The 16,391-nt window shown below is 40.6% G+C and overlaps 1 protein-coding gene across 8 annotated transcripts in view; it reads right to left on the minus strand.

Annotated features, from left to right (window-relative positions):
* Window positions 1-16,391, minus strand: part of ELMO1 (engulfment and cell motility 1) — a 313,180-nt gene that overhangs the window by 24,973 nt on the left and 271,816 nt on the right. For all 8 annotated transcript variants that reach the window (XM_075745465.1, XM_075745471.1, XM_075745466.1 and 5 more), the window contains one exon: window positions 4,022-4,185. In XM_075745465.1, coding sequence (XP_075601580.1) covers window positions 4,022-4,185 — 164 coding nt within the window. The remainder of the gene's footprint in view (window positions 1-4,021; window positions 4,186-16,391) is intronic.

A 16,391-nucleotide genomic window follows, 5' to 3' on the forward strand; every position in this document is an offset into this window, starting at 1 on the left:
CAGACTAAAGCTCCAGCTGGACTGATTTCAAACATTCAAGACTGGTATAAACATCAGCTTGGTATTTAGGTAGTTTAATTTAGAAATTGGATGGTTATCATTAAATAGGTGTTAAAGATATCATAACATCATAGTTGTAAGACACTACTGAAAAAACACAAATGAATGGGTCACCCCATTAACATCTGACTGTTTGCTCATAGTATTCCCTCTTCCGTCCTCTAAAGCCCCATCTGCCCTCTACACATGTGCATATGTTTGCTCTCACAACTGTGAAGCTCAAAGGTAGTACTCTCTTCTGTTTTACAGTCCCCTTACTTGAACACACAGAGGTCATAGACACAACTCAGTACTCCATGGGGAAACAGTCTTCAGTGACTTTGGACTTCAGTGACACCCCATAAGCCCATCCATCCCTTGCCATGGTCACCTGCACTTACTGTCCTTAGCACCTCATGCCAACACATGGTTACTCTGACTTGGATGGTTTTCAGCTGTTTTTCAGATACCATGACTCTGGATACATTTTTGCAAGGTGATCCTGCCACTTAGTGCTCCTCACTGTCAAGGTTTCTGTTCCATCATTTCAAGGTGACAGAAATGGGGCAGAACAATCAAACCATGGCACACAGTTAAACAAAAGATATGCTGCTTTGAATCTTTATACTTCCTTCAGCAAGCCATCTGAAGGCAAGGGACTTCAGTTCCTGAGGGTCAAGGTCTAAAAGACAGGAGGGTTAGAAAAAATATCTCTGTACAAAAAAATAGGTCCTCCTGCCTAATTTTAAAATCAAACAGGAGCAACGAGCTAAAGGAAGATCATAAATGCAAATATGTTTTGTGAAAATTTTATTTATTGTTCTTCAGATGACATCACCCTAACAGTTTGTGCCTTGCAAAGAGAGAGAGAACAAACTTGGAAAGTCTAAGGAGACAGTGGATTTCAAAATTGCTATTAGTTTCCTACTGTGTTCCTGTCACATAAGAATGGCAAAAGTTAGTGGGGTGGTAAGACAGAAGGCTTGAGGAGATGGCACAGTAATATATATATAATTGCTAATTTTCTGATCTCACTGGCACTATAGGCAAAACTGACATCAGTTACTTGCTTTTAAAAAAAACAGACTTGAATTGTCTGCAAATCTGAAAATCAATAGAAATTATTTTTAAATTATTCAAATGATACTAGTTCTTCTTCAGCACCAGTTATATCTATCCCCAGCTTCTACCTTTCCAGCTTATAGTTAAGACTCTTTCTTGTTAGCTGTTTTCCTTCCAGGACGGGGCATATTACAGCCATTTAAATCATTACAACACAACAGAAGAGTAATCCCAGAACTGCTTTCATGTGTTTTGTCCTTTTATCTTTGCGGCTTGTAGCTATGCCCTCTCCTAATCACTTCAACGCATTCAGAACAGGCATTAGTGACTCTTTCTAACGTTGCAGAGAAATCTACAAGATGAAAAGCGGAAAAGCATCCACATCCCTGCATTTGCCTGCATGTTGCTGATTTTCACACAGATGTTACTTAGTGATGGCTCACTAGCTGACGTTAATTCTCCTTTAACCAGCAAGCCTCCACTTGGATGTCAGAGCTTTACCCAACATTAACCCATCTCTCTTGTTGCCATCTAACGTGTCAAAGAGAACTCCGGTCCTCTACAGGCCCACAGGATTCCCGGACACCTTCTTCGGCAGCTATTCAAAGTGAACCAGTGATCATCTAAGCTGCCATTTCATTGTGGAATGGCAGCTTAGATGATCAATAACGATCCCAGAATCTTGAATTGATTCTGTTCTGAAGGACTTTTTATTTTCCCTAATCAAAAGTAGCAATGGAAAAAACTTCACCTCACGTGATACAACAACGCTCACATAAAAGAAACAACTAATCCTTGCAAAGTAAGGTTGTGGTAGTTAGGAGGATCTAAGGCAACACTTTCCAGCTTACATTCAAATCCAACTTAACTGAAGCTTCTCTCACCCAGCAGCTTGAAAACTTAAAACTTCAGTGCTTCACACCATGAACAGCAGAAGAAGGACTTCTATCATGTTCAAGGCAGGAAAAACCACCATGTGACTGCCATATTCTCACGCAGAATTAAACAAGGCCTGCTGACTTTACATTCACCCTTCAGCACAATCTCTTTTAGCATATCTGCAAGGCTTTAAAATATACAGCAGAGCCACGATTGCTCTCTTCACTCAGTCTCTTTCCCTACAATGAGGCCGTGATTCTGTACTTCTATCAATTGTACTATCTATGCAATTTGAGAGAGTTCGGTACAGGGAATCAAATCAAAGGGAAAAATGAAAGAACAGTTTCTTTTCACAGTCAAGAATAAGTGATCATGGATGCAATCAAAATGCAAATGCATAGAGTTAAATCTCTGCAAATGCAGTTGTGATTGCTTAAACACCTTATCGATTTACATAGCCTTTATAGCCTTTAGGCTTAGCCTTTGTCCTGAATCTGAAATGAGTCTCTGGTAACACTTCAGTTGCTTTTAACTATTCGTGTTGGCTGTTTCAGTCATTCCATGATGGGGAAGGAGACTCTGCACCGTGGCAGCAACTAGCCAGAGTGGTACTGGAAATAAAGAGCTTGCAGAGGGCACTGGCAAGTTTCACTAGGCTAGGTGATGGTGCAAGATAATATAAATAGTTGACCTGTATCATACTTAAACAGTTGACTCATAGGGAAAGCAAGGAAAACGAGAAGCTTTGGTGACAAGCTTTAGCAGTACTGAGCAGCTTTGAACCACTAAATGTTACAGGGGATTGGCAGGGGATTTCTGAGCAGTGTAATGATGCAAAACTGACTGGAACCATTTGTAGCTTTTTAATTGATGCATTACTGTGAGTGACATCAGTTCTAATTGGGCATTAGGTCCTATCTTCTAATACACTGGAAACATAAAAGAAGCATTCCCCCTTTGATCCACATTGGTATGATTAAAATTTAAGTGCCTAATTCTACTTAGCTTATACTTTCGCTGTTGCCCTGCTGCCCCTGAAGGAATGTGTCCCCAGAGCTTGTACTTAAGACATCTGTATCCTTTAGAAACAAATCAAAATGAACATCCTGCATCTGAATCCTGAAATGTCCTGGTCCAAACTCTTCTCTACACCTTTGCCTTGGAAAGGAGATTTGGAAAATCACGAGCTGTTCCACTTGAAAACACAGTCAGGATTTCCTGACATTTCAGCTGATGCTTCTGGAGTCCTTCACCATTTCTCTGCTGATCTCAAAAGGTTCCTGCTATTCTCAGCACATCGTTTGTACACCACTGAGTTTGCATCTGTCCTGTGCCATCAGTTCAGCCACAAGCCCGGACTTGGTCCAGAGCCAAGTACAGCCTCCATTTTTCTAATTACAGAACAAAGGGTATTCTGAGAAACAGGAAGGAGCTGTGGTGGCAATATTAGCATTCGATACTTTGCAGTAAACAACACGGAACTCAGAATCCCACTGGCTAGCTGCCAGAACGTTATAATTTCAAATAAGTAACTGCTTGTCATTAACACCAAAGATAATGCCATAAACACAGTCATACACAACACCACTCTTCTGCGGAGCCAGTGTGTATTGGTTCCTTTTCTTCTGGGCTTCTCCCTGTCTTGGTCAGAGAAGTGACATCTGGAATTTTCAAAGGTCCTTGGACAGAAGACAAAGCTGTGGTGGTTTGTTGTGTTTTCTTAAAAAAGCCACCACCAGCACCAGAAACAGGCTCACATGCACAATCATGCAAAGCTAGGAAATATCAAAGCATTGTTTCATAAAAATAAGCCATGTGAGACCCTATAGAGATTTGCTGAATCTGGTTTAACTGCACTCAAAGAAAAGTTATGATTCCCAGCAGCGGAAAACATACGCACTTCAAGCAGATGCCACACTACTGCTTTTGAGCATGGCTCCCTGGACAGCTTTCCTCTTTGGGTTCCCCCTGACGAGCTCAAAAACGTCATTCACATTTGTTAATCCTTCCATGCAAAAATGAGTGGGGAGACGGTACTTACAGAATGGGACGAGACTGGAAATCTTCCTGGTTCATTCTTTCAGACTGGCGTATTTTCAGTATTTCTGTGTAACTGAGATTCTGAAGTTTGCTCTTGAACTGATCCAGAGAGCTAGGCTTGGTAGTGAGCGCTCTCATTATTTGTTCTTTCACTACCTGCATTACCTGTGATTGACAAGGAAAGGAAAAGAAAACCTGTGTTAACACTTTCTGTAGTTTTGTTTCAAATCTGATTCTGGTCACAGTAAGGTTTCTAGGTATAGAAGATGATTAGTACTATGTGGTCTCAAGATAATTTCTCAGCAGCATAACCAGAAAATAAGCCAACTTCTGACAGGGAATCACAGCTTACAGCAAAAGCTCATCCACGCTGTAACAAGAAAATTATTATTTTTGGGGTGTGGTGAGGAGGGTGTCATTTATTGCTTGGCTGTCTCCCTACACAGCGAAATTACAGTTGCTGGTTACAGGATTTTAAGTCCTGCTCTGTCCGTGGCTTGTGTCCCCATGGTAGCAGTAGCCTGGCTCCTCTGCATTCTGAGCTGATGCTCCCGTCATGTTGGGGACAGGCACACATACACCACCAGACTCGTAAGAGCAGAAAAAAGCTGTGAAGTCCTAAGGAGCTGACTGAGAGCGCAGATGCACATCCTGGCTTCTGCCAGCTCAACCCAGGCGAAGTGCACAAGCCGCAGGGACACGTCTAACAGCCCACAAGAGAGACTGTAGAGAGTTTTTCAGGTCTTACAGCTCTCCTGCTGGGTCTTAGAGCTGCTCTCCTGACCAGAAGGCAGTAGCACAAAGCTAACTGTGGTCCGTTACTTCCCTTGTTCCTTATGTCCAGAGGTGATGGGCTCACACTGAAACACAGGAGGTTCCCTCTGAACATCAGGAAACACTTTTTCACTGTCAGGGTGACTGAGCACTGGCACAGGTTGCCCAGGGAGATTGTAGAGTCTCTATCCTTGGAGAGATATTCAAAAGCCATCTGGACACGGTCCTGGGCAACTGGCTCTAGGTGGCCCTGCTTGAGCAGGGTGGTTGGACCATTTGACCTCCAGAGGTCCCATCCAACATCAACCCGTCTGTGATTTTGTGAGACCCTTATGCTGCAGGCACATTATGGCTGTACACAGTGAAGGAAAGAGAACTTGTTAAGAGAGACCATTAGTCAGGGGAAGAGAGAGAGAGATCAATTTGCCAAGGATATGATAGGATTGCTTTTGAAGCAATGCCATAAACAATGCAAACCAAAAAATGAGAATGAAGGATGGCTGGGAAACAGCCATCTATCTGCATATTAATTATTTTATCTGGAGAAAACTGCTGAGACACAGTTAACTAAGGGGAATTGCTTGGCTCCAGTTCAAATAAATACATATCACAGATTACTGTCTGTCTCTCCACAATCCTAGACTCATTTTCTTGGTGCTGGTGCAAATCACACACTTTGAAATATTTATCTGATGCTGTGATTAAGTTGGCTAAAAAGAACAATTTATCAGACGTAGAAAGGTCCATCCCACCCAAATACAACAGCTAAAAACCAGTAGGAAATGGTAACACCCCCCTGGTATCAAAGCGGGTGTGACAGAAATTAACAGCTACACAAACAGAGGGCAAAAGCTTTTTCTGCACTGTTAATGTTCCTTTATTCTTTAATCTTTACCACCTATCTTAAAACAGAAGCTCAGCCCCTCAGAGGTTCCCTAATCATTCTGAAAATTTCTCTTTTCACATGAATATTTCATTGCTTCACATGTGTTGCCTCAGTCTTCTAATTCGTTGCCTGCACTATGTTTTCTATTTTTGCTTCCCGAGATGTGACTTCTGTCTCAGATGTGATCTAAACCACTCATTTTAGCTGTGTCCAGCAGGTGAAACTAAGCAATTAAAGAACTGAAGATAATCTCCTTCCTTACTACAGGGACTACAACCATCCCAGACATCTACTTCAAGAGGAGTGAGATGCTCAGGTGAGCAGCAAATGCCTTTGCCACATTTCCACCCCCTGGATGAGGCAGCCTACCTACACCCACTTGGCTGGGGCTTTGCTTTGAAATCATCCTTGCAGTTAAGATCCTCCTCTTGGTAAATCTTGCAAACCTGGCCCAGCAGAGCTGAGCTCCGCTCCATCCACTCCTACAAATCCAATAGGTACGCTGCTATGTATTTGAGGAAGTCTTCTAAAACTTAGTTTGATGGTAAAAAGCAACGTTGAATTCTGTACTCTACACCTGCACACTCTTCATTTCATATACAGAATTACTTGTTTTCAGATGGTGGCCATGTGCGGCTAAATCCCTCTGAAGAATCACTTAGCTCGTCTGCCAGTGGGAATCAGCTACTTCCCCATCTGAAAGACGAACTCCTGACCGCCATCCGACTGCTTAGCGGGATTAATGCCTCCTTGGCCGCATTCAGAGCGCGCTCGCTAGACCACACCAGTGCAAGTAAGAAATGTGCTGTCGCACCTCGGAAATGCCAAACTGGAAGGCCAAACAACCGTAACTCCTGAACGCTAATGATTGCTCCACCGCCCAACAAGGCGAGTGGCATACTCCTACTGATTTATTTCACTAGGGTTTGGTTTAATAACTAAAAGGGCTTAGGAAATGTAACAAAGGAAACGTCCTCAAAGCAATGGTGGGAAAAAAATGAAGCAGACAATCCCAGCGACAAGTTGGATGTTTAAAAATATCTTCTGTTCCTCTTTCTGCCTTCTTGGCAATGACTTCTTATTGCTGCCAATTAATTTTAATTTATATTTTATATATTTATATATTATTAATTAGGACTAATTATTATTAACTACCAGGAATGGAGAAGAGGGGAGAGACAGGAAACTAACCATGCCCATTGAAAATGTATTCAGCTATTGGTACCCCCTAACACTACTGTCCAGGCTCCCAGAGAAACGGGCTTAACTTTTCACCCTCACACAGAACGTGACACCCAGCTGCTGGCCTCACTTCTGCTTTCTCAGGCCCACTGAGAAGTTGTGCCACACTACTGTATTACACATGGTTTTACATTCAGCCTGCAGTCACCATTTCTGCAGTATCATGCAAAAGAAGCATGCAAAACCACGTGGCTTTAATTCAAACCTGTAAGTCCCAGCGCTGCTCATGGGATCAAATTCTCTGGCCATTACAAAGCAACAAATTACTGCACTTTCAAACAGACAGGAATAGTATAACTGCTGAACTAACCATAGTATACTGCTATATTAACTATCACTACCATATCACCTTGATTTTGCAGCACTAAACCAGATTTGCAACTAAATATAGTCCTGCAATCACTTATGCATGCATGCAGTTCCAGTTTCATGCATTCATTCAAATATCTGTACAGATCTGGTGTTTTGTTGCTTATATATAGATTTAGTTTACTAAATTCAGGCTCTCACACTGGGGAAACTGCCTCCATGAGTAGCTTTTCCCATAAAATAAATGGACAAACAAACAATAAATAAATACTGTATTTTAGGGAGTTGCATGTATGTGAAGCTGCTTTTTGGTCTGATCTCTGAACCATCTATATGAAGCAGCGCTCATTCTTGGCTAAACAACACAAATGAGGTTCAGGTTCAGCAGACTTAGGGTGCTGTCATTTATACTCAGTTGCAAAATCCTGTATAAAGCCTTGTCTCCTTTCTCTGGTACTCACTGTTGTGTTTAACGTGCAAACGATGCAAATTCCTCTTCTTTGCTATGATCTGGAAAGTTATTCACAGGGTATCATCAAAGAGCTCCTTGGTTTAGAGGCTCCCCTTGCTCTGGAGACACAAGGCAGGACGCGTACGCCCTAGGCCCAGCACATAAGGGGGCGATCACTCGCCTTGTAATGTTTATAGCCAACACTATTTAACTAGCTGGCCAAAATGTCAAAGCTGTTGATTGCATTGAGTCTCCTGAGCATTTGGGAATCACTGCCAAGAACTTCTAATCTGTTCAATTTCCAAAGCTGAGTTGCCAGCCCTTGATTACTGCTGTCTGAGAGACAGCATCAACCCTTCCTCCCCATGTGTCTGATCTTACAATGAAATTAAAGGTATTTTCTACTCAATGGGATTGTATGTAAACACTGTAGACAGTCGTTTTAATTATATTATGCTTTGCTACTCTTACTGAGAAATGAGTGTTGCAGAGGGCTCATTTGCTTTAAATCATATCCTTTTTATCTGATGACCTCTTGTATCATAAGCAAATCCTGAGTTCTGCATTACGACTAGGGTAAATTCACTGAAGACATGAAGAGAAAGACAGTAGGAAAAAAATAATACTTTTTTTTTGTTTAATCACATAGAACCTTATTCCCTTTATTTTGTATCCATCTAACACGTCTTTATTTCTATGGTTAGTATCACCATAACATTAGATTATGTATTTTTCATTATGCTGTTTTAGTCTAGCATTATGTTCAGCTTATTTGACCTCACGTCTGTCATATCGCATTCTGACTACTTTGCCTTTCCAACATTTACCCCTTCTTTTATTCTTCCTTCTCTCGCCATGACAACTTTCACCTAAGCAAATAAAGTCTCTTCCTTTCAGGATGGAGCAGAGGTCTGAACACTTGGGCTCTACAACAAGGGGACAAAATAAAAAGAAGTTGTCGATGTCAGAAAGAGGAGTTTATCAGGGCCAAACTCTACAGCAACCTTCCCACTGACTGCATCTCAGTGGCTTGTTTGCAACTACAGAAAGCACAAACCTCTCTACTTAACCCATACCAGTTCTTGGCACTGACTGGAGAAGACAGGCTGCCACCTCAGACACCTAACCATTGCCTGCAAGCTTCTGGAAAATTAAGTCTGAGCCTTCCACTCACCAGACACACTATTTGTATGAACTTACAGCATCAATCTTCTCAGAAACTTCCCCCAGAACAGCCTGAAGGGCTGGACATTCACAACAACCCATCTGTGGGGCACTAGATAGGAGATGAACCCTCCTCATATTTTCCCCACAATATCAGTGTTTCTCCTGAACAAGCATGCCCTTTCACATGTAATGACCTTCTCACAGCAGCAAGAACACATCCAGAGACCGTCACAGAAGCCACTAAGTTGTACCTCGAGTATCTTGGAGCACGTGTTACACTGATTGCTGCTTGGTGACTAACTCAGGGGGTTTTGTGTGTCGGTATGTTATGCTGACTGATTGCCATTAATCTTGACAGTCCACCTTTCTTCTGTGCAGACAAGTATAAATCCCGAGCCCACATTACAATGATGTGCTTCGTTCAGTGCTTTTCTAATTTGGCTCAAAATTAGCAAGTACTGCAAGGCAAGATTCCCCTATCTTGCTGCAGCACACAATAAAAAAGAAGCCACTGGACTGCGCTATATCCAGAGACCCCCTCTACAACCAGACTTGAAGCATTTGAGATGTCATAAGTTTTAAGGCTGCATTCACTAGCTTTTCCATGTGACCATTCAAAAATCAACAAGCCAACACACAGAAAACTGGAGGAAAGGCATCTCTTTGCAAATTGGTTGTCAAGAAATTCATACCTAGTTTCCTTCCTATCTAAACGTTCCTGAAAAGAAGAAGCTTGGTTTATACAGGGTAAAAAATGAAGGAGAAAACATCATTTGGTGATTGAAATTGAGCTTGATCATTTCAGTCACAAAGGGATTTCCTTCAGTTAAATCCACAGAGCAGGCAAAAATAAAGTTGTAGAATGAAATGGCCAAATCATTCTTAATGAACAGTGCTTACTGACAAAGGAGGCCATAAAGAAAATCTAATTCTGAAGGGAAAGGAAATGACTTCAGTTTACAAGCAACCTGTCAACCCCTTTAATGAAAACTTTACATGTTTAACGTGTGCACCAGGTAATTCAAGACAATTTTTTAGACTGTTCCAAAGGATAAATTGTCTTAACTAGATAAATTGTTATACTTTCAGAGTACTCAGAAGAGTCATCCTGAGAGACTTCAAGATCCTCAAAAGAGAATTTAATGCTGTTTTTCCCCCCCTATCTCCACATACTGTGAATTCACTACACTAGTCTCTCAGTCACAGCCTGTATCAAGCCTTCACTCCACATTACTTTAGAACATTAATCCAAACATGCCATACTACACAAGCGAATTTAAACTCAGTGCTGGCACAATCTAACCATTGACAAGAGACTCCAAAATTCCAGACCATTTCTTCTATTATAGTCTGTGTACTCTGGAATGACAAAAAACCCCCCAGTTTTCAATCTTCTTGTGTTCCAGAACACAAGGACAGTTACTGTAGCCAGTGATAAAGAGGCAACTCTAAGCCGTCTGGATGTGCACAGCCATAGGAATAATTAAGTTGATTCATTTTCAGGCAACAGGATGAGAAAGCTGCTGTCAGAGGATTTAGCAGGTATAAGCTCTGATACATTTTATCTCTTCATTTTCTGCAGAATTTAAAACCCATTGTGAAAAAAAGTTTGTGTTGCTGGGGTTTTGGCTTTCCTTTCTGTTTTTTTTTTTTTAAAAGCTCTTTTGCTTGTGATTATATTTTTCTAGTATGAATCAAGGTATCTTCCAGTCTGCAGAGAAGAGACTTGAAACAGTGCAATGGTTTTGATCAAGCTGAGGAGTCTGTTTCCATGTGGTATCAGTATCAATATCATTATCCAGTTCAGCAGTGACTATCATTTTGCAGGAATACCTAGCATGAACAAATGAGCACACCTAGCAGACGTGACGATGGAGCTGAGAGGTAGGAGATGTGACAGCAGTTCCACACAAGATGTTTCAAAGGTCCATAGCAGGTGTCTTGAAACTTAATGCTGTACTAATAGATCTCTTCAATGTGAAACCTTGTTCAGAGCCTCAGGACTCAAATAAATTGCCTGCCCTCTGGTGAGGAAAAGAGGGAAGAGAACCTGAAGGAGCCTGACCTTGCACTGGATCCTCAGATCCAGAAAGTCGAGTGGTGAAGAAAGAAAAGGCTGAAAATGAAGCGAGGCCCACAACTGTTTTACATTTCAGAGAAGTTCTTGATTTTTTCAGCTTTTTATGTTCCCTTGACGAATGAATCACAGGTGAGGGAAACCAGACTGAAATTGCACGGTTCCTGGGAACTGATGGGCTGAGACTGTTGTTAATCCAAGACTATGAGAGAGGGGATGGAGGATTCATTACATTCTTGTAAGAAGGGAGGAATAACAGCCCCAGGGCCATGGACACGAGACTGGTGAGCACCATGAAACAAGGTGTGAAAGGGAGGCTGAGAAAAAGCAAGGGAGGGGTCTGAGGAGTGACCGCCTCTGAAGGAGATGATGTAAAAAAGCTGAGTTCCCGCAAAAAATTCCTGGCTCATCCAGCTATTGGATGCAAGCATTCTGTACACTGTGTTCAGTGGAAACGGACCACTAAGTGCTGCACTCTGTTATATTACATCCCTGGGCATCTCCACCTCTGCAGGAAGAGCCTGTGGCCACAGCTTGACACGGCGCTTTCCAAAGAAGCTCCCAGAATTCTGTCAGCTACATTGATTATTTTTCCCTTGGATACACAGATCCTGATGGAGAAACACTGGATACAGGGAGGCCTCCAGTTCTTCTTCAACATTACTATTCATTTGCTCAATTAAAGACAGGAACAATGGCAGAGGCTTTAGCTGGGAGCAAAAAGCAGCTTGAACTTGATTAAGAAAAAGACAAAAGGCCACCAAAAAAATTCCACTGAAGGGTAATATGTTTAAAGGGATGGACAAGAAGATGATTCTGACAATGAATGTTAACAGATTGGAGCAGACAAAGGAAAAAGAAAGGCAGCTAGTAGGAAGGATGTTATAAACATGGAGAAGTGACCAGAGCAGGAACAGAGGTTCCAGCGGGGAGTATCAGCATGTGGAAGAAGGCATCTGGTTGACATCTTGCAACAAAATAAATGAAAGGATGGAAAAGTTTGAAGGAAAAAAAAGAGACTGTGGATCTGATAGATGCCATTTCAATAGAAAATTAAGGCTGAAGGAAAAGAAGAAATGAGATTGTGGTAGAAGATCAGTTAAAAGGAAATAGGAAAAGAAAGGGTAAAATATGGGGGGAAGTGATATAATTATTATCAAATTATGGCTCGGAAAGTAGCTGACTGAATGGGAATCTTCCTTAAGGACTGGCCTGAGGAAGTGGAGGGTAAATTGATAGTAATAGAAAGGGAAGTGGACAGCAGTCCTTCACATGCTTGAAGTGCATGTGAATTTAGAATCATCATCAAGAAAACCACGTAAACAAAGTCCATAACATTTTCAACCATTTTGGTAGAAGACAACGTGAAAGCAGTCCACTGGCTGCTTGCAGGGCTAAAACCAGATGCTACCCTCAAATCCAAGAGTTCCCTTGAAAATAATGCTAATCTAAACATACAAGTCAAATACCACTTATTTGGGTTGTATTGGGCTGAAACGGGAATGACCGATAGACAGGAAACCTCTTCCCCACATTTAATACTTGCGGAATACTATTTGCATCAGAAATAAGGAATAAATTTCTTTCCTGTCTGTGTTTTGTGCCTTGAGGTGAGCAAAGCAAGAAATAAGTGCTGTGTGACAAAGTGTTTCTGCCCCAGTAAAATGATGTGCAAAGTTAGTATGACAGTTTTTGTAAACTTCCTTGTTAGTTAATTGAAGTCTTAGGTCAGCCAATATTACATTATTTCCCCCAATGTCTGACAACCTCCGTTGGCAAAATAAAACATGCAGAAGATCATTTGTGGGTGGCATTTAATCCAGGGCTTTTCACAGACAAAATGTACTGATCTTTTCAAACAAAATGTTAAGTGAGGGGAGGGGGAAAATGAGGAGATATTTGTATCCTTAGTCATATACCAATGTAATAATTAACATGTGAAATAACATGCTTGTGAATTCTAGAGGAAAATAATATGACAGTTAGCCATGATTAGGAACATACATTTGGGTGCTGCTTCCCTTAAAATACACAATTACATTAAATGGCATATACTAAATGAAATAAATTGGCAAACAGCTCGTTCTACAGAAGGAAAGCAAGGACAAGATTCTAATAGGTAGTTCTTCCCCATAGGAAAGTGTAAAAAAATCAAAGAACTCAAGTTCTGGGTATTAAGGAATAAAAAAGACTCTTTGTGTAGAAAAACAGGAAAAGAGGGGGAGCGAATTTTTGAAAAAAGAGGAACAGAAAGAGCTGGAAACATTGCTCAGCACATCCAGTAAATGGTTAAGAATGTAAGAACAACACTGCCTTACAGCTTCACATCCTCTTATCTCCTTTAGCTGAGATAAAACCAAAAAAAAGATGTGACCAGTTGCCTTTCTGAGAAGATCTCCAGGCTCTTTTACCAGTGCAAACCAATGTGTTGAGGTCTGACCTGCCTGAGGTATGAACAGCCACATGGAATTTCACGTGGTCCAAGCCTGCCACTGTCCCTGCTTGCGTTGTCCCTTTCCTTGTCTCCAGTCAACTCCAAGGACTCTCCAGCTCCACCTCTAAATGGAAGGGGAGCCAGTGCACCAGGTTCGTGTCTTTTTAATACCAAGAGAAATGGAGATCCCTAATCATCCAGGTGAACCACAAACACAACAGCTAGCACAAAGCACCAGGCAACATGGGGACAGCTTCTCTACCTCTCCCCTTCACTCTTCTCCTCTTTGTTAATCTTCTTCTCCCAAACCATAGCGACCTTAAAGTCCATCTACTGTGTCTATAATGAACTCCACTTGCTCAGAGTAGCAAATTCTGCAGCTTTATCACCTACTTATTTCCTTAATTCTGATAGGCATATTAATAAAAGAGATGCATGGGCCCTGAGATGAGACGCAGGGAATGCCTTGCAGGGGTTGGTTAGCTGCCCAGGATTGTGGGCTGTCAGTAAGGTATTGCTCTGCTTGGACACAACAGAGGTTGTAGGCAAAAATGGACATTAAAAGTGGGTTCAGGGAGCTGCAGAACCACATACTATTCTCAACGACAGTTGCTTTTACTTTTATAAAGTAAGAATCTCACCCAATGAAACAAACTTTTCATACTGAGTAATTGTTTTGATGTTTACTTTTTCCCTGATATGGAACAGAAGTTGAAATACTGAAAGCTTCTATGGAATAAAATAAACTGCTTAGGATTTAGCTGTTTAAAACATTCTTACGGTACCCCAAAAATGAGTCTCTGTTTAGGAATCTGAGAATGGAAGTATTTCAATTTTTCCTGTGTATGTTTTTGACAGAGAAGGAGATTTGCCTATGAAAAATGTTCTCATTGATTAAACTCTGTATGTGCAAAAGCTCTGTAATTTTGCCCAGCTTTGCTAATACTTACATGTTTTTCCAGCAAGTCCAAAAGTTGGCCCACCACTCAAACAATAAAATTCCTTATTTGGTTGCTTAAAGTACCAGCTCACTTTTTTTGTGTTACTCCCATGAACAAAGGAAAATAAAATGATTAGAATTTGGAAGCTTCAGCTTTTGTTTTTCTGGACTTTAGTTAAATGGCATTCACCACTTCAATGTCACTTTTTTTTTTTTTGACATTCCATTTTCTAAAAAAAACCCCAAATCTTACAAAGTTTCTACCTAACAAAAATGACTAGAAAGACTGAGGTTTTGGATTCAGTTCTCCGAATTACAGAACTAGATTACACATTTTGGTTTTTCTGATGAATGCACAAACCAAATGTTCAGTACACTGGTGTTGTGACTATTTCATTCAATCCCATTATTGCACATCCTTCCAGTTAAGGCAAATGATTGGGCTGAACCTCTAGGAACCACGCAAAAAGGCAGCTGTGCAGATGTGCTAAGCTTCTGAATGAACCTACGTGTTATTATGCATCATAATTTATAACAAATAAGCTGTAATAATTTTTAGGTAAACCTTTATTTTCACATTCATGTCACTGAAGAAAGCAGTGAGCTGAAAAACATGTCTACAGTAAAACAATTTTTTTAGCATATCTCATATTAATAACAGTTTCAAGTTGTATTGATATCAGAGAGTCCAGTCAGTGTCACAAGAATAAAAATAGTTGCATGAATTAACTGAATGATTCACAAAAATACACGAAGCAATGAAAAGATTAAATCTGTCGTGACTTGTTAGATGCTAGCTACAAAAATTATTCTGTAAATCCGGAGCTTCACAAATTACTGACTTGACAGATCATAGTAAGTGCTGTCAGGACTATTACAATCCAAGATCTGCTTGGAACTGCCAAACATACACAAAATGTCTATGTCCAAGAAAAAGAAAAAGGAAAAAAAAAAATATTTCATGACCATTTTAAAATGTTCTCAAATTATTGAATAATACCTTTGGAAAATTCTGAATTTGTGCAGTCTAGTCCAATGAGACTAAACTGTGTCAGGTAGCTATATCATCGCTGTGCTGGTCATATAAAAAAGAACAACACATATTATTTTTCTCCTTGAGTTGCGGCACGTAACCAAGCATATAAGGAATTCAACTAGACTATTCTTAGAAGAAGAAAAAACATAGATGACATCTTTTGCCATACCTCATTCTAAAAACCGCAGTGAAAAGGTTTATGGCTTCAGAGACTTATATTTTCGATTGCTGCAAAGGAGCAATCTTTTCTCCCTCAGATCAAAGGGAAGCTTTTTTGGGATCTGTATGCAGTACAGGAAAATAAACTACTCCCCAGGACAGATGGCAATGATTTATCTGACACCTAATACTAACATCAACAATTCAAAAGCATTCAATCACCTCACTTTGATTACAAAACTGATCTGCTAGCCAGAGAAATTAGGAATGGAACAAACCAATTAGGTTACCCAATTTTTTGCTTCAGGAACAGGATACACTTCCACAAGCACAGAGCAAGTCACCTACCGCTACCTGAAATCTGAACTAAAGACATATCAGTGACTATCAGACCTGTGCAGACTGGTTCCATTGCTCCATCCCCTTTACTACGTGCATAGGAAGCACCTGAAAAAAAAAAAAAATCACACTTTTTTCCCTCCAGTGAATACTATGTCAATACCACATTCTCAGTTTTGGGTTTTTTTTCCCATGTTCCTTTTACTCATATTAAATCAGAGCCAAAGAAAATTTTCTCACAGAAGGATTAAGACAAGATTGCAGTATTTGGCTTCAAGTTTACTTCCCTCTATCGATTTGAAACTACCAATGATATACACAGAAACACACGCATCTCCAGAAACATATCGATACTGCCTAGGAGGGTAAATAATGTCCTAAAATAATGTTATTTCCTGTAACCAACTAGTGAGTTATGGATGATGGAGAAAGGTTTACAATCTTCTGGTGATGAAAGACCCTTTCTCTGGTGTCTTGAAAGCTATCACTGCACTTCTTTCCACACTGTCATAAATCACTGCACTACTTTCCATATTGCCATTAATCTACATTTCTAA

The sequence above is a fragment of the Balearica regulorum genome, chromosome 2 (assembly GCF_011004875.1).
Source record: "Balearica regulorum gibbericeps isolate bBalReg1 chromosome 2, bBalReg1.pri, whole genome shotgun sequence".
Lineage (NCBI taxonomy): Eukaryota > Metazoa > Chordata > Aves > Gruiformes > Gruidae > Balearica > Balearica regulorum.